General features: G+C 43.4%; 1 protein-coding gene across 1 annotated transcript in view; it reads left to right on the top strand.

Annotated features, from left to right (window-relative positions):
• The window catches only part of CACHD1 (cache domain containing 1), a 127,198-nt gene that overhangs the window by 97,414 nt on the left and 11,230 nt on the right, over positions 1-18,554 (top strand). Inside the window, exons 13-23 of the mRNA XM_077766137.1 lie at positions 1,708-1,850; positions 2,506-2,687; positions 3,821-3,931; positions 9,124-9,246; positions 10,586-10,685; positions 10,777-10,893; positions 13,393-13,553; positions 13,898-13,984; positions 14,819-14,935; positions 16,183-16,334; positions 17,630-17,791. Of these exons, the coding sequence (XP_077622263.1) occupies positions 1,708-1,850; positions 2,506-2,687; positions 3,821-3,931; positions 9,124-9,246; positions 10,586-10,685; positions 10,777-10,893; positions 13,393-13,553; positions 13,898-13,984; positions 14,819-14,935; positions 16,183-16,334; positions 17,630-17,791 (1,455 nt within the window). The remainder of the gene's footprint in view (positions 1-1,707; positions 1,851-2,505; positions 2,688-3,820; positions 3,932-9,123; positions 9,247-10,585; positions 10,686-10,776; positions 10,894-13,392; positions 13,554-13,897; positions 13,985-14,818; positions 14,936-16,182; positions 16,335-17,629; positions 17,792-18,554) is intronic.

Genomic DNA, 18,554 nt, shown 5'->3' on the forward strand with positions numbered 1-18,554 from the left:
TATAACACTAGTCTCCCAGGGTATGCAGTGGTGGTGTCATGAGAATTAAATCAGACATGGCATTACTGGAAATAGTATCTTCTGATAATGGCAGACTACATACTTCTGACCTGCCCTACTGAGGACAACCAAAAATGGATAGCAACTTGAAAGAAAAAAAAAATATCAAAGAACTAACATGATAGAAATTGGACCCAAGTCTAGAAGAGTAGAAGAACCCGGAGAAGAAAGGCAATGTTAAAGCCACATTTACAATGCACCTATTTACCAATCCAGGAGAAACAACTGTGAAATTAAACTGTGCTGTAGCAGAACATCTGGGCGGCTTCGTCAGTTAAGCATCCGACTTCGGTTCAGGTCGTGATCTCGGTTTGTGAGTTCTAGCCCCGCATCAGGCTCTGTCCTGACAGCTCCAGTCCTGGAGCCTGCTTCAGATTCTGTGTCTCCCACTCTCTATGCCCCTCCCCTGTTACCCTCCATCTTCAGGGTAAGTGTGAATTGAAACTAAAGAAGCCCTTGACTTGATTCCTATCACCTGAGTGGTCTAAGGAACCTCACACATTAACTAGTCATGGGCTAGTTGCATATCAAAGTCCCCTAATGCAGCACATAGACCGGTACCCCGTCATCTTACTGAGAACTGTCTTCATCTACCCTCCCTGCCTCATCTTGGGGTTTGGTACCTGGCAGAGTCAAACAGCAGTCCTCTCTGGAGGAAGGACTCCCTCGTCCTGTTAGAATTCAACTCTTTCCAGAAATTTGTCTTTAAGTACCATGTCCTGCACAACCAGAGGTAGCCAGGCCACAAGGAAACAAGACACCATGAGAGAGAACTAACAAAAAGAATGGAAAATGACCTACAGATTTAAGTGAGATTGGACACATGATGGTGCTTTCCTAAAGCTTCTAAAAATCGAACAGTGAGAAATTTCACAGAAATGTACATTTTTGTTTCAGAATGTAATTCACTGTGAGGATTTGGGGCTTAAATAGGTCAAACTGGGTTTTCTTCTTAGGACCAATAATTTAACTGTATATATGCAGTAACCAGTCTATAAACTTTTGCTTATGCCAACTTTGGCTGTCCCTGTCTGTGCAAATAATCTTTTTGATTTTTGCGCTGACTCCGCTATTCCAGTTTTCCTTCCTTTGGAATATTAGTACTAATATTGACAGTAGTAGTTTACACTCACAATGCATTTGTCACGTGCTCTGGCACCATTCTACATGCTTTATTTACATTTATCCACTCCTTTGCTCTACAGCAATTCACTGATATATTGGTGCTCTAATTTCCTACTTTGCCGATGACAAAAGCATCACATACGTTACAACTTACCCAACATCACGTGGCCAGGAAATGGAGGAGCCGAGACTCGACCCAGTCTGGCTCCATGTGCTATGTGGCTCCTTCATCCTAATTAAGTGTGAGATACTGTATGTAGGCCTAAAGGATTTTGAGTATTTGCATTTTAGGCACTTGTATCTATTTTGTACATGCATCTCTTATGGTTCACTCATGACTGTAAACTCCCTGAAGGGAGTTTTTCCTTCTTAGCTCCTTCTAGTGTTGGGTTCTTTGCTCTCCTTATTGGAAGACTTTAAGCCACCATGGCTAACAGACTGGCAGAGCCTTAGCGATGCTTTTGTTTGGGCCTGAGATGAAGTTTCCTTTCTCAGGACTGGCTTTGTTTGCTTCTCTTTCAGAAAGTCCAACCGTCATGCTGTCTGCTGGCAGCTTCTCCTCCCCATACGAGCACCTCAGCCAGCCGGAGACAAAGCGAATGGTGGAACACTACACGGCCTATCTCAGTGACAACACCCGCCTCATTGCTAACCCGGGGCTCAAAGTGAGTGCTGGCCGGGGGCCCCGCTTCTGCTGTACCCCCTCCACAGCCTGGGAGGGGGCACTGTCCGTGAACCTTTGAAGTGGGAAGCCCAGCTCTGGATCTGTGCCTCTCTGCTGGAGAGCCAGAAAGACAGCGTGTGGCCCCTGGGAGGCTGGTCGGCGATGACCCTTCTGAGGGATTAAGAAGCCCTGTGGGCCAGATGAAGAATCTCTTTCAGGCCTTAGATGCACTAGGGGCTTTCTAGGTAGGGGGGTGTGATTTAGAGATCAGTGAAACTTTCCCAGCCCCACTTTTCCCAGGGGAAAGAAGTAAAGTGCCCTTATGTTCTGTTGAGATAAGTTTAAAGAGCAGAGATTTAGCTCGTGTGTGTGTGTGTGTGTGTGTGTGTGTAATGCTTCACTATAGGATCTTTCCTCTTAAATGCAGAAAGCCTCACTGGGATGAACAATTGAGTAAATCACACATCCACTGACCGTGTTTCAGTGAGCTTTTGTTTTCACCAAGTTTGGCTGTATCCATCTGCTGTGGAAAGATTTTTAAGAAGTAATTGGGCTTGGCTTCTCTGCAAGAGAGCTTTGGGAAGCCCTGCTAGCAGCCCACTCTCCTTTCATGTGAGTCTTAAAGGATCCCTGCCATGTCTTCCTTTGTTTCCCAGTTCTCTGTCAGGAATGAAGTAATGGCCACCAGCCACGTCACAGATGAATGGATGACACAAATGGAAATGAGTAGCCTGAACACGTACATTGTCCGCCGTTACATAGCAACGCCCAATGGCGTCCTCAGAATTTATCCTGGTTCCCTCATGGACAAAGCATTTGATCCTACTAGGAGACAATGGTGAGTTTTAGGGGCTTCCATTATCAAAGGTTCCCCCCAAATCCTGGAGAGACATGATAAGTACATACAATAAAGCAACTTCAGGCAGTCACATTAAAGAAGATACTTTTATGGCAGTGAAAACACGTTTTTGAATCTTTTTTTTTAATGCAGTATTAACAACAGATTTGTGGGTTTCCTCTGTCTACAATGTTTTCATCTCTTCATTGAAATTTTGAGACTGAAACATTTTATACTTGGCCATTTCTATTCCTTTGGGTATTTTGTTTGAGTCTTACCTTGCATGTAATATGCCTGTAGTGGGGATGTTTAATGTCTGAACATGATCACGGCATCACATTACAGCTCATATATGATCTATGAAAAATGAACATATGTAAATTCAGAAACTTTTTCTTTGACCTGGCTTTATTTTTTACTCAGGTTTTCAGAAACAAAACCTAGTCAGATGGTATAGCAGGAGGGTACCTTGCACATAAAAACAGAATTTCTGGTCTTCTGCTGCTTAGTAACTGAATTATGCATGAGTCAGCTGTTAATTTTACTACCCATACCAATCCACGGGGCAGCTTTATGTACCCAGTTGTGTTTGTTTCTACTTTATTTATTAATTTCATTTTCTATTAGGCTCTGAAACATCTATACTATTGCTCTTATTAAAAGTGCAGATGTTGGGGCACCTGGGTGGCTCGGTCGGTTGAGCACCCGACTTTGGCTCAGGTCATGATCTCCACAGTTCGTGGGTTCAAGCCCCGCATCGGGCTCTGTGCTGACAGCTCAGAGCCTGGAGCCTGCTTCAGATTCTGTGTCTCCCTCTCTCTCTGACCTTCCCGTGCTCATGCTGTCTCTCTCTCTCTCTCTCTCTCTCAGAAATAAATAAAAACATTAAAAAAAATTTTTTTAAGTGCAAATGTATACTGAGTTCAGTGTCTTTTACAAAAGAATTTCAGATTTGCTTGACCTTGTGTTGCTACAGTCAGGCATAAAAGATAGGAATCCTTCTGAATTTTAATGTAACGTAGGCACAATTTATAACAAATACTTTTTAAAGTTGCAAGTTCACCTTTGTTTGAAATTTACAGAGTAGTTTTTCCTACCGTAAAAACAACATGACTTTCCCTTGTCTCCATTAGGTACCTCCATGCAGTGGCTAACCCAGGGTTGATTTCTCTGACTGGCCCTTATTTGGATGTTGGTGGAGCTGGTTATGTAGTAACCATCAGTCACACAATCCATTCATCCAGGTAATATTTTAATTAACATTTTATTCATTTTTTAAACACTTCAAGAATATTTAGAAGATTTGGAAGTACAGTAGACAACCAAAGATTAGTGGTAAAAGCATGACCTTTGATGCGAGCAGTCTGGGATTTGAAGGTCTTCTCTAGCTGTGTCATCTGGGATTGCCTGGCCTTCCTCTTGTCATCTGTAAAATGGGGACAATACCCAACTCACAAAGTCTTCTTGGGATTGAATCAGTGGAAAGCTCTCAGTCCTATTATGAAGATGCTTATGAAGAAGAAAAAGATAGATGCAATAGGGCATTTTGTAGAAATACCAGTCTTAACCAATTGAAGAATTCCCAACAAGACCCTGACCGCTATTACCAGAGAGTATTTTCCGAAGCAAAGGAGCATGTTGAGTGAAGAAAAAAAAAGATGTATCAAGAGCCCAATTTTATGATCTCTTTTATTTTGGTCTAACTTCTTAGAATTATATAGGAGTTTGTTATTGTTACTTTGTCCTTATACTGTCTCTTGAAAATAAAAATGCATTTTGAAAATTGACTTTCCAAGAATGCTATTAAATGTCAGCATCACTGTAAATACATTTCGGGTGCTTTGTGTTACAGGCTTTTGAGGTTTCAGTGTTCAAGTGACAAATGTCAGTAAAACATTGGGTAAAAAGGCAGGTCACATACATTGTCTTAATCCCTTCATTATACAAATAGATGTTTTTCCCTAGCAACCAAGAAAGCCTTTATTTTGACTGTAATGATGCCTTAAAATTTATGGGAGACAGATTTTTCTTGCTTAACTTTATGCTTTCCACTGGTGCTCATTATATATCAAATGATTGACATTCAGGAGAATTCTTCTAACGCAAGTTCATTGGGAGCAAGAATTGGGAAGCGGTACTGTGCTGGAATTTCAAGATCATGACCTGTGTCTCCATGGAAAGCAGGGCCCTGCCACCAGCCAGTGATTGTTTTGCAGGGCCTGGTACCTGTTTGGCTCTGTCACATATAAACAAGTAAACACTCGTTTAGAACAGAACTTTTCCGTGTTTTCATTAACAGACCACCCGTCAGGCACACCCTACTATTGTCTGAATAGTGAGACTTGACGTCTCTCTCATATATTCTAATCAGTTGGGACAAAGTAAACAAGGTTGTTTGAGGAGACAGCAATCACCTTAGTCTTTGATGACAGTGACAATGGGCCAGCACTGGGCTTCAGATGTTGGGGGTGGGGGTGGAAGGAAGAGAATGACAGCCTGTGTGTGTCTTACTTGGTATCTGTTCCATGGGGCTCCACCACCTGCTGCGTGTTATTAAGTGCCATTATCTCTTCCTTCTCTACAGTATTCTCGGTGTGTTTGGTGGCCATTTAAATCCGGTCCACCAGTCACTCACTGAGAGTGTTTTCCAGGAATGAGTATCTGCTCTTGCTTTGATCAATATGCAGTCCCCTGGACTTGATCATTTGCACTTCTTCCTTAGCTGAGCATGCTTTTGTTACTCAAAGCTGTGTATTTTTCACTCCTCATAGTTGAGAATGCAGGGCAACTACCACTTCTGGTTCTCTTTAACTAAAGCAACTGTAGCTTTAATGGATGTACTTTATTCAAGCGATTTCCAGTGATTTTGGTCTCATGGGCCAACTTGAGAACCTAACCTCCTCCTAAGATGTGATTCCACTCTGGAAACATGTATTTGCCATTTGCTACTTCTGTGACTATAAACAAGGTCCTTTTGCCTTGGTCCCCTCATCTCTGAGAGAGGAACAGGGTAGCCTGGGTGGCTTGGATGGGTAAGCATCAGACTCTTGATTTTAGCTCAGGTTGTGCTCTTATGGTTGTGAATCAAGTCCTGTTTTGGAGCCTGCTTGGGATTCTCTCTCTCCCTCTCTCTCTGCCCGTCCCTTGTTCATGCACATGCACAGTCTCTCTCTCTCTCTCTCTCTCTCTCAGTAAATATATTTTTTAAAAGGGTATTAAGGTTGGGGTGCTTGGGTGGCTCAGTCAGTTAAGCGTCTGACTCTTGGTTTCTGTTCAGGTCATGATCTCACGATCATGAGTTGGAGCCCCACCTCAGGCTCTGCACTGACTTTGTGGAGCCTACTTAGGATTCTCTGTCTTCCCTCCCTCTCTGCCCCTCTCCCACTCACACTTTCTCTCTCAAAATAAATAAATGTTAAAAAAGATTTTAAAAATAAAAAGGATATTAAGGCCTAACTCAAATGATTAGGGATAACGTGAAATAATACATGTGAAGCTCTTAGAATGGTGCCTGGCACATGGTAAGGCCTCAATAAATGTTAGATACTCGCATTATTACTACGTTCCATGAGTTCTCAAAGCCTCATTTATGAAGCGGGTAATAATGCCTGTGTTGAACTGTAATGGGAACTACAGATGACGACTGAACTGTTTAGCACTGTACTTGACCATATGGAGTCCCAAATAAATGACAGTTACTTTTTAAAGTCCTGCTGTTTCTGCTTCAAACTTCTGGCATTTTAGTAGGTCAAAAAAGAGAATTTAAGCTGGTATTCAGTTAGCCAGGAAGCAATCTCCTTCAGGCTTGGTTTTCAGAAATGGTTTGGCCGATAATTTGGGGAGAGGTTTTTCTAACTCAATGTTCACTTACTGGTTACTCATAGTAACTGCACTGGGATTCTTCCATGAACATTATTAGCGGCCTGAGAATCTAAGTGTGCATTCTTTGGAGAATGATCATGCTCACAGAGATGGTGAAGTATAGTCGGGGATTAAGGGACTGGTCAGGTGAGTCTTTGGCTGTGAAAATCTCATGGAAGTGCTGCAAGCAGCATGGTCCTTTGTACCTTGAAATGTAGGCTTGGTTTGATTTTCCTATGGCGTTCTTTATGTGTTGCTATGGTAACTGTACATTTTCGAAATGCAGGTAAAAATATGAATACTAGACTTAACATGGGCAACATGCATGCTTGTCCTTCAGCATGTTGATCATATCGGAGCCGATAGCTGTTGTATAGGGGAAGTTTAGAGACAAAATCAACTTGTCCCAGAAAAATCCGAGTTGTGTTTTTCACTTAGCTCTAGGATTGTAGAACAAGCCAGAATCGCGTACTGGTCTCTATGTCATTAAAAAAAAGGTGGTCAATCTTTTTAAGTCTTTTAGCCATTCTCAGCTTAATTTTTCATTAAAATGGGAACTGTAATTCCTTCCTGATGTCGTCACAGGAAACTGAGTAGGCCATGTGAAATTGCTTAGAAACTCTTGAATGTCATGCATCTCCAAGGAGGCAGTACTAGTATTAACCCACTGGTTGGGAGCATATGCTCTGAAGCTGAAGACACTGAGCTCTCCATTCTTCTAGTTATTCACTGTGTGGCTTTGGCCAAATACTTTGTTTCCACACTTCAGTTCTCTGGAAATGATAATGCTTCATAAAGTTTTTGTGAGAAGTAATTGAAATGATGTATTCACACGCCCACCAGAGTGCCTATAAATGCTGAACACTCAGTAAATATTATCATAATGGTGCCTATTGTTTAGATTCCTCACTCTTTCTTGGAAAAGTAAGAGAGGTTTAAACTTCTTTTGACTGATACTTCAGTCAAACATGATTTGCTACAAAACATAAACCCCATGTGAGGCAACTGAGTGTTGGACTTCTCCCTGTGGTAGAATTTGAGTTACTTCAGTAACAATACTCCAGGCCCTTAAAGAGGCAATAGCCTCTCAGATAATCCAACATGTTCTCCTCCATCTCATGCCAAACACTGTTGTGACAGCAAGGCTCTGACAAATTTCATTGTCCGTTTTGCTAGTGGTTTTCTCGGGGGACAGTTGGAGGCGATGTGAGTTAGAATCAATGTTGACAGTAACCAGAAGGGCGACAGTTACCTACATAACAAAGCTGATTTCACTCCCAGGCTTTGAATTTTCCAAAAGATGATTTTACTTTGAAAAGTTTCTTCTGAGCTTTCCATTTACAACTTCTAAGATTTTTGTCAATAACAACACCATTTTTCTTTTACAAAGAAGTCGAGCTGGTGGAGGATGGTAATGGTAGGCCCCTGTAGTGTCCCAAGTTCGGTAAACCCTGCAAATTCCCAGCCACAAAGGTGCCGGAGCTCATTGGCCAAGTAACCCAAACCCCTCCAACAGCCCATGACCACAGATTAGAAAGAAAGTAGGTTCCAGGTGAGAAGCCCATGCTTCTTAAATAGCTAGCATTTCTCCAGAAGAATACTAAGTTCACTTTCTGTCCAGGCCCGAGCTTCAAGCTCTGATTGGTTTTCTTTAGGGTAACTTCTTTTTATTGGGTATTTTGGACAGATTGGGCAGCTTGCTAGGCACTGTAAACACACTGTCTCACTTAAGCCCTTACGAGGTAGGTAGGACTATCCTCATTTTCACATAAGAAAACTGGGTCTTAGAAAGGTTAGGTAGCCTCCCAGGAATCACAGAGGTGGGAACCAAGAGGACCAGGATTTGACTCCAGATCTGCTCAATTCCTGAGTTAAAGGGTTAGCAAGCACCATGTGCTACAACCCAACATTTCCTCTTTGGTGCTCATCTTTCTGAGAGTAACATTTTAGATTCGAGGAACTGGCCTAGGAACCAGGTGAGTTTTGTTCTAGAACCCGAGCTGTGTTTGGAACAGAGCCCAACTTTGTGTTATAGAAAGAAAATGAGGACTAGTTTTTTTTTTTTTTTTTTTTTTTTTTTTTTTGTNTGTCTGACCTTCTGCTAGTCAGGTCAGTTACACTAGTCAGTTACCTTTCATGAGATCTCACTTTCCATATCTATAAAATGAGGGAAATAATTAAAGGATCACTCAGGTTCCTTGTCTAAAGGTTCCTTGTTGGGAGGAACCATGATGGTACCGTTTCCAACCTCCCACCTGACGCCTCTTCCTCCCAGCCCCCTATTCTTGCGAAAGAATAGTCCGGTCACTGTCTGAACGTCTAAAGTCAGGGCTAGCCTCGCTGGATTTGGGGCTCATCTTATCAGAAAGTTCTACCTTTATCCTTAAGTTTTTCTCTTATCAAAACCCCATGTTATACTAAATCAGTCATTTAGTTGATCGTTTTTATAGAGATAAAAAATGTGGAGGGACAGTAGGCATATATTTCTAATACCATACAGTGTCCTTGTGATGGAACATTGCTTTCCTTTGAATAAGACATGCCTCTTGCTCTCACTGATCTTTTTCACGTGAAGTACCCAGCTGTCTTCCGGGCATACTGTGGCTGTGATGGGGATTGACTTCACACTTAGATACTTCTACAAGGTTCTGATGGACTTACTACCAGTCTGTAACCAAGATGGTGGCAACAAAATAAGGTAAGCCCTTCGGGGACACCATGTGCTGTCTAGCTGCAGAATACAAAGAAAGTGATGTCAGATATCTCTAGCTGGATGGCATCCACATTGTCATGGTCAAGACCAGAAATGGAGTCCATGGCCTGGGTGTTCTGTTAGGAAGGTTTTTGTTCTTTTAGTTTTCTGAAATGCATGCCATTTATGATTTAGACAGATTGGTCTCATAACAAGGAGAAACACTGTGGCACAGAATTCCCTGAAAGCTCTTGTTTCTCTTAGTCCATAATTAGAGGTTTCCCATAGCTTGAGTGCTAGAAAGACCAGACGGTACTTTTGATGTTAACTTAGTTATTAAGCTAAAGTCTTTGTGGGAATTTCAGACACTTAGATTTTTCCCTTTTACATTTCCCCAGAAAGAGGCTCGTGGAACTAAAGAAAGCCTTCACCTCCTAATTTCAAAAGAACATGTCTCATCAAAGCAAGGGTATTCCCTTGATTTAATGCAGGCCATGTTTAAAAATAGCTTTCTTATTTCACTCTCATGGTCCATGCTTCACATCACTGCTAAATTCCACATTGGCCCTTAATGGGGAATGCAAGATTCATAGCAAACTGTTAGAACAAATGCAGAGTAAAATAGAGCAGCACGTAGCCTTGATTAGAGCAATTCAGCGTCACTTAGCATTTCCATCAAATATATTTTTGTATGTCCCTGCAGGTTGTATTTTATGTACATTTAACGTGAAAGGAAGAAATCGTATGACTTGCTTAAACATTGTGCCCATAAACAGCCAAGGCCACTTCCTTCAGAGTCTCCCTTCTCTTAAGAAAGAATGAACTTGCTCCTTACATATCCTTGCAAAAGATTTTTGAGTCTATCTTGGACTAAGTAGAAACATTCTGTATGAACTCTGTAGGTGGCCTGGGAGTCAGGGGTAACTTTCTTACTGTAACTGAATACCAGGTAATCTACCACTTCGAGAATAATGTATCTGTTGGGGCGCCTGGGTGGCTCAGTTGGGTAAATGTCGAACTTCAGCTCAGGTCATGATCTCGCAATTCGTGGGTTCGAGCCCCACTTCGGGCTCTGTGCTGATGATGTGGAGCCTCTTAGGATTCTCCCTCTCTCTCTGCCCCTGTCCCGCTCAATCTCTCTCTCTCAAAATAAATAAACTTAAAAAAAAAAAAAAAAAAAGAATGTATCTGTCTACCTGCTTGCCAGCCTGCCTTCAGTGAATTTGTTTCAGGGACTGTTTACTTAGATAAACGCAATTTGTTTCAAGGCTAGCAAGATAAGTGCTCTCTGAAAGTGTGGAAAAACTGCTCATATGACTGAAGGATGCCCCTTATTTTGGCACAGGTGCTTCATAATGGAAGACCGCGGTTATCTGGTGGCACATCCAACCCTCATTGACCCCAAAGGACATGCCCCTGTGGAACAGCAGCATATTACCCACAAGGTAACTTGTTGCAAAGCTGGTAGCTCAGTGCCCCCACAGCCTGTGCCTCACTGATTACATGGCCTGTTTTCTGTCCCCTTGGCCTTGTTAGGAGCCGTTGGTAGCAAATGATATCCTGAACCACCCCAACTTTGTAAAGAAAAACCTGTGCAACAGCTTCAGTGACCGAACAGTCCAAAGGTTTTATAAATTCAACACCAGCCTTGTGGTAAGTGGATCCCTTACGTCCTTCCGTCCACTCCCACTGTGGAATATGAAATGAAATAATAGTTAATACCTGAACAGTATCCGTGGCTCTTTCATTGCCTGAGAATTCTAGAATGAGAGGACAGGACCTTAGTCCAGCTTGCCAGCCTGACCGTTGTGGGCTGTAGAGCCCAGAGGGGAGCAGTGAATGTTTTAAGGTCTCACACTTGGTATTTTGTTCCGGTTTTGTTTGTTTAAAGACTCACCCCGTTGAAACCCTTTGAAATGTCTGCTGAGGTCCTTTCCCACAGTCTTATGTAAATATGCGTGGTGCCTTGTGTCCCCCTCTTCCTGTCTTCTGGAGATCATGCAGCCTCCTTAAATTCCGAATTAGGTCATTTCTTGGTCATCCACAGTTAGATGGGAGCTTTCATGTAGATCATCCAAAAATAATTTCTTTTTTGGTGGCTTAGAATACTCTTAAGTATTTGATTTGAGATAACTGCACACTTAGCTAGATAAGGTTAAAGATCTGAAGAGAAAACAAAGATCTTAAGAATATTCTTATTAATTTGTAAATAATCTTAGCTAGGAAAACTCCAGGGTAATGACAGAACTGACATTCAAAAAGTTGCTCACAAGAAGTAAGCTTTTTATTTAGAAGAGTTATTTATATCATTAAATGTATCATTAAAACTGTTAAAGATGTATTGGCCAATTGAAAATCCTCCTCTCAGGGCCCCTGGGTTTGCTCAGAGGCTGAAGCATCTGACTCTTGACTTCAGCTCAGGTCACAATCTCATGGTTCATGAGATAGAGCCCTGCATCAGGCTTCTCAGTGACAGCATGGAGCCTACTTGGGATTCTCTCTCTCTGCCCCTCCTATGCTCACACATCCCCTCTCTCTCTCTCTCTCTCTCTCTCTCTCTCTCTCTAAATAAGCATTTTTTAAAAAAAGAAAAAATCCTACTCCAAAAAAAATTGGGTAATAGAAGAGTTTAAAAAGTGAATGTATAACAGGATAGTGTATTCAAAGCAAAGGAAGTCATTATTACTCTGTTTAGACGTCACGCCCTTCTAAGGAATACTCTTTTCAAAGCAGACCTTGACACACTTGAGTGTAATCAGAAGGAAGCTGCCAGGTAAGGATGTTATATGGAAATCTGATTTACTCTGTGTGTCTTCTACCGTTTGTATGATGATTTCCTGAGTCTTTGGCAGACAAAGCCAGCATACTCTGGGAGAAATTTTTCAGAAACGCAAATTTTAGTGGAATATGAATTAGAATAATTTCTTAACGGCTCAAGTTATTCCAAAACGGAACTGGAGCATTTCTGGGCATTGGAGCTAACGGGATGAGAAGCCTGTATTATTGCTTAGAGAGCAGAGGCAGACATCTTCCAGACACTGGAAAATCCATCCGGACCCCTAAGAATCCATTCAGTGCCACAAATCCATGCAGGCTTATCCTCACCCTGCACATGGAAGGGATGACTGGCACAGAAATAAGCATGGGATTTCATAGTTGACCTACTCCATTGGACACACATGCGGAAAGAAATGAGCCTACTTAACTTCACCATGCTGCTTGTGAGTCTTTGGTTTTCCAAATGGTAGATGAAGCTGGCTATCATGTTTTCTTGGTATAGAATGAAGAAAGCGTTGCTTGCTTTAGTCATTTAAATATTCTGTGTAAGGGCACCTGGGTGGCTCAGTCAGTTAAATGCCCAATTCTTGATTTCTGCTCAAGTCATGATCTCCTGGTTCATGAGATGGAGCCCTGCATCAGGCTCTGTGCTGATGGGGTGGTGGGGGGCGTGGGGGGAGCTGCTTGGGATTCTCTCTCTCTTGCTCTCTGTGCCTCTCCACTGCTCAGGCTCGCTCTCTCACTCGCTCTCTCTCAAAATAAATAAACTTTAAACAAAGAAAAAATTATTTTTCTCCCTGTCAACAGTAACTATATGTTTTGTAGTCAGAAATAAAATTAAAAAAATTTTTTTAATGTTTTATTTATTTCTCAGAGAGAGAGAGAGCAGCATGAGCAGGGGAGATTCAGAGAGAGAGGGAGACACAGAATCTGAAACAGGCTCCAGGCTCTGAGCTAGCTGTCAGCACAGAGCCCAACGTGGGGCTCAAACCCACGAACCGTGAGATCATGACCTGAGCCGAAGTCGGACACCCAACTGACTGAGCCACCCAGGCGCCCCAGAAATAAAATTTTAATAAGGGAAGGGAAGCAAAAATAATATAAAAACAGGGAGGAGGACAAAACATAAGAGACTCTTATGGGATGGGGGATGGGCTAAATGGTTAAGGGGCGTTAAGGAATCTACTCCCGAAATCATTGTTGTACCCTATGCTAACTAACTTGGATGTAAATTAAACAATAAATAAATAAAAAAAAAAAAGAAAATTTTATTGTACGCTGTTTTCAACAGATGGTTGAAGGGTTGTTTTCACCACAATAGGGCTGACACTTTGCATTGTTGTCTGTCACTTCTGACCCCTCCATCGTCTCCAGGGAGATTTGACGAACCTTGTGCACGGCAGCCACTGTTCTAAGTACAGACTGGCGAGGATCCCGGGAACCAATGCGTTTGTTGGCATTGTCAACGAAACCTGCGACTCTCTCGCCTTCTGTGCTTGTAGTATGGTGGATCGGCTCTGTCTCAACTGTCACCGGTAAAAATGCCATCGGTCAGGTTCTCCGTTTACTCCACTGTTAAATATCCTAACTGGTGCCAGTCATTTTGAAGTGGCACCTGCAAAACAGAAAGCACAGGGGTGTGTCGTGGAGAAAAGAAAAGTCCTGGTTGCAGAGGCATTGCTAGCTGCGTGGTTTACAGCATCCTTGTCCAAAGAGTAATGGATGGAGGCCACTATAGTTTAACCCTTTGGTCATAGCTTCCTTTTAACTCTCCCTTTTAACTAGCGCAAAAACATTTTAATTTTACTTCTTCTTGTTCGTGTGTAGTATATAGTTTGTTACTGACCCTCTGCATAGTATTTTCCCTTTTGCCTTTCAGAATGGAACAAAATGAATGTGAATGTCCCTGTGAGTGCCCTCTAGAGGTCAATGAGTGCACTGGCAACCTCACCAATGCAGAGAACCGGTAAAATATACATATACATACATGTATGTGGCATATACGTATACATGCACACCGGGAGCCTCACTTATAAATTTCTTTTGGGTTGTGGTATAAGAAGTGATTCATTCTGATTAGGTAACTGTTCCCTGAGCCAGATTTCAAGCCTTCCAATGAAGTCTTCTTTCAGGTTTAAATTTAAATGCTGTGAAAATGTTGAAAGTATATGTGCTCCCTACATATAAAGTAGGGGATTGTTACAAGAAGTCAGTGTCTGCCATGTGTCAGGTACTTTATGCACATTGAGTCACTGGTTTTCAAATTAACCTTGTGGTAAATCTGTAGGTACCTTTCATACATACTCATGCTTACACATAGTATAGCATTATTTATATTAGCAACACATTTTCAGACTACAGCTAAATAAATTGGGGAAAGTCCCTTCTCTAGAACTTAAATGAAAGAATCCTGTGTGTACTGATACACTGGTAAATGTTTGTTTAGGCATAGAGAAAATGTCTAAAGGGACCCTCATTAAACTGTCAATAGTGGTCACCTCTGACAAGTAAGATTGAGAGTGGTGAGTCAGGGGAGGTAACATTCACTCCTGATTGTATACATTCCCGTTTTGCTGAATATTTATGATTTCCTTTTTTATACATATATTGTTTGTATTGTACATAAATGAACAGATTGAAGCTCAGAGTGGTTAAGTCATGGGCCCAGGGTTTCATCTAGTTACATATAGGTGGCCAGGGTTCGAACCCAGATCTGCCTGACGCAGTCAGGGGCCGGAGGCACGGTGAGTTTGGAATGTGAGTGGTATTGGCCCTAACCTCCAGACTTGCTCCTGCATAGAAACCCAAGCTGCGAGGTCCACCAGGAACCGGTAACGTACACAGCTATTGACCCTGGCCTGCAAGACGCCCTTCACCAGTGTGTCAACAGCAGATGCAGCCAGAGGATGGAAAGTGGGTAAGCGTCGCCCAGTGCTTGCTTTTGCATCAACGCGATCACTGCAGGAGTGGAACCTAGTAAGGGATGGTGACCGGGAGCCTCACTGAACTTTGCCAGCTGATATTTATCACTCTTATTCTTGATGTTTTCTTTAATATGTACCAGTTTTTCAGACTTCAAATTGACTTCTATAATAATTTTATCCATTGGATATAAAATTGTCTGGTTTTCACTCGTTATAGCTACTTGGCATTTGTACCCTATTTTAGTCACCTCCTCTGTGGATGGGAAAGTTACTCTTGAGATAAAAAGAATGCGAGAGGACATGGCACGAAGAAGTTAAGGGCAAGGGGGCAGGGACTCTTGGGCTCCTGAAACAGAACCCAGCTCTGCGGGTGACACGTGGTAGCTGATCAGTTCTGCTTTGTTAGGAAGCAGTTGGTTTCGTGGTAGCTTTGAGGACCAAAAAAGCCAACTACATGTCCCCTACTGCATCTCCCTCCTTTCTAGGAGGTTTGGGCTTAGCCATCAGGGAATAGTGGCTGCCCGAGGCTGTAGGGATGGGGGTGGGGGGTGATTTGTGTGTTGCAGCTGCACATTGCCATTTGGTTGCACAGTCAATGGGTTGAAGGGGCAGCCCGTTCTACGTTTAGTGCATGTTTTAGCAGAGGAATATAGGGGGGCATCAGATAATACTAATTTGGGATGTTAGGCACTAACTCAGAATTAAATTTGTGGAGCACTGCACACATCCTCTTAGAAAGAGTCCTAATGCACTTAACATATTAAAGGCTCTGAGAAATTCGCAGCAAAGAAAGCTGTTTAACTTGCCTCGTGTTTCCCAAATTTATTTGACCATGTTTCCTTCCTTCCTTCCTTTTTTTTTTTTTTTTTTTTTTTTGGTTTTTAAATGACTCTACACTTGGGGGATGTCAGGCCAAAGTCTAATGAGTCTTGGGGCCTCTGGGTCTCTTGAGATGATTTGGAATAATCCTCTTCTAATCTGTGATGTGTGGATTTTGTGGTATGATCCACACAGAGAACAGTTTTATTTCTCTCATTTCCAAGTTGTTGAGAGACATAAGCCAGCTATGCTCTGGCAGATGCTTTTTATTCTTCTTTGTATAAGGAAAGAAAACTAAAGCTCAAGGATTTACGGCACCAGGAAGTAGCGGAGCTCTGGATGGCCGTCTGGTGCCCAGGCCCATCTGCTGTCCTCTGCCCCGCATAGCTTCCCGGAACACTCAGCACCCTCTCTCCGGCAGGGACTGCTTTGGTGTGTTGGATTGTGAATGGTGCATGGTGGACAGCGATGGAAAGACCCACCTGGACAAATCTTACTGTGCACCCCAGAAAGAATGCTTCGGGGGGATCGTGGGAGCCAAAAGTCCTTATGTGGATGACCTGGGAGCAATAGGTACGTTTGTTGGAAACCCAGAATATTTGGACTCTTGAATACAAATGTTTTTGCCTCCATGCTAGGACAAAAATCTTAAAATGCTCTTCTACCCTAGTTTCCCATATCCTTTCTCCGCCAGTAGTTTTTTAGTTACAAAACCAAGGCAGATAATTACCTTCAAAGCTGGCTTCGATAGTCGACACAGAGTAAGTAGCCATGTGTCCTGCCAAAATTTACGAGGCTGGAATTCATTCCCATAAAGCTAGTTCTGAGAAGTGTCAGGCCCGGTTTCCGTGTGGCTGAACTGTGGTGTTTGTTTGAATTTGTGTCCCAGCTGTCAGGAGCACAGGGCCAGCGATGGGTAGAGTGACCGCTGCACATCGGTCTCTCCTGGTGCAACCTTCCCTCGCGACATTTGCAAGGCACAAGTCCTGTGGCCACAAGTCACTGCTTCAGGTCATGGGGTCAGCAGAAGCCAGAGCTGTCTCGTGTGGTCTGGGTAGCTTGGGGTGGGGGACGGGGACACCGGAGGGTGGACGATGTCTGGGATCAGGCCCCCAGACCTCAGATATACTACCTGCACACCTCCTTTGAGGTTTTCCCGGTGTCTTTCTAGAGCTAACACAAGGTCCCAAAGCCTCCCTGGCAGGTGGGAAATTTAAGCCTTTATTTCTTGTTCTAACATCTCCTCACATTAGCCTGTATAGAAGAAAGGCTCCTCCTATGGGAGGAAGGGTCCTGAGCTCACATATTCTTACTGAACCAGGTTAGGATGTAGTTGAAGTGACCTTGTTCTAAGACATCACTTTATATGCCCACCTGCATTTTCCTATGTGACTGCACAGGTAGTGTTTTAAAGGGAACCCGTAAGCTTTGAAATGTGATCCTGTTTAGGAGTCCTGCGTCAGACCCATTGCCATAAAGCTTGCTGGGTACAATAAATACGTGCTAAGAGGCCCATGCTGCCCACACCTCTGTATCACGTGACTTCTCTTCCAAGGGTAGCCCACACGCGGGGAACCAGGCTCTTAGCATGGGGCAGCACATATTTAGGTGGTTCTCATCTACTCCCTGTTTTAGTAGTCCTTGCCAAATGTGCTCTTGCTCTGCCGAGCAGCCGACATTTAATTTGAGGAGCCACTCCTCCCACATTCTGGTGGATCCTCTTTGAGGTTTTCAAAACTTACAGCAGCTGCTCTTCTCTTCACCGCACCCCACCCCACTCTATTCCTTCCTATCTCACCCCCATCCCCACTTCCTACCGCACTTGGGAAATCTTGATAAGGGACGTCTGTTTGCTTGTTTTAACAAAGGTGACGAGGTGGTCACATTGAACATGATTAAAAGCGCCCCCGTGGGCCCCGTGGCTGGAGGCATCATGGGATGCATCATGGTCCTGGTCCTTGCAGTGTATGCCTACCGCCACCAGATTCATCGCCGAAGTCACCAGCACATGTCTCCTCTTGCTGCCCAAGGTGAGCTCCAGATGAATCCAAAGCTCCTCTGGGAGGCAGAAGCCTCCCTTCCATTCTTCCAGGGCTGCAAGGACAGTGGCCAGTTGCATGAGCCATGAAGTGATTATAACAACAGCACTACCTTTTCTGCCTTTATGGAGTATGATTCGGAAGTCCCCAAAGCCTCCTTGCCGCCATTAGCCCATGGCTCACTCTTTAGTGTCTAAACCCTGCGAGCTTCATTTTGATTCCCCAGAAAATCCCCCCCCCCCCCCCCCCCCNAAGTCAGGCAGGGGAGCTGGGATGCTGAGTGGGAAATTTGGTTCTTCCCTCAACTCAGGTGTGCTGTCTTTGCTGTTCCAAATGGGGGGGGGGGGGGGGNAGACCTTGAGTCTGTTCTGTTGCCGCTGTTACCCTGTGGTGTGATGGAACACGCGCAAAGCAATAGTCACAGCTCTTAAAGGGTAGAATTCATTGGAGGCAGATATAAAATGATTAATCTGCAATCATGGCTTCCATACCAAGAGTTAAATGTGGTATCGGTGCTCATTTGCAAGGATGAAACTGTTTAATGGCCTCCCCATCTTTCCTAAAAGCCCCCAGGGATTTATTAACCTGACCTTTATGGAGACAAGGCTCACTCCTTGTGCTTCTGAACTTGGTGAGGAGCCACCTTGCTCATCCCTGCAGCAGTAAGGACAGGTTGTTGCTGGAATAGTTCACTGCGGCTGCAATCCTAATGGGGTGGCAGCATGGGGGGGGGGGGGGGGGGGGGGTTTGGGGA

Source organism: Crocuta crocuta, unplaced genomic scaffold (genome assembly GCF_008692635.1).
Source record: "Crocuta crocuta isolate KB4526 unplaced genomic scaffold, BGI_CrCroc_1.0 scaffold155, whole genome shotgun sequence".
NCBI classification, from domain to species: Eukaryota; Metazoa; Chordata; class Mammalia; order Carnivora; family Hyaenidae; genus Crocuta; species Crocuta crocuta.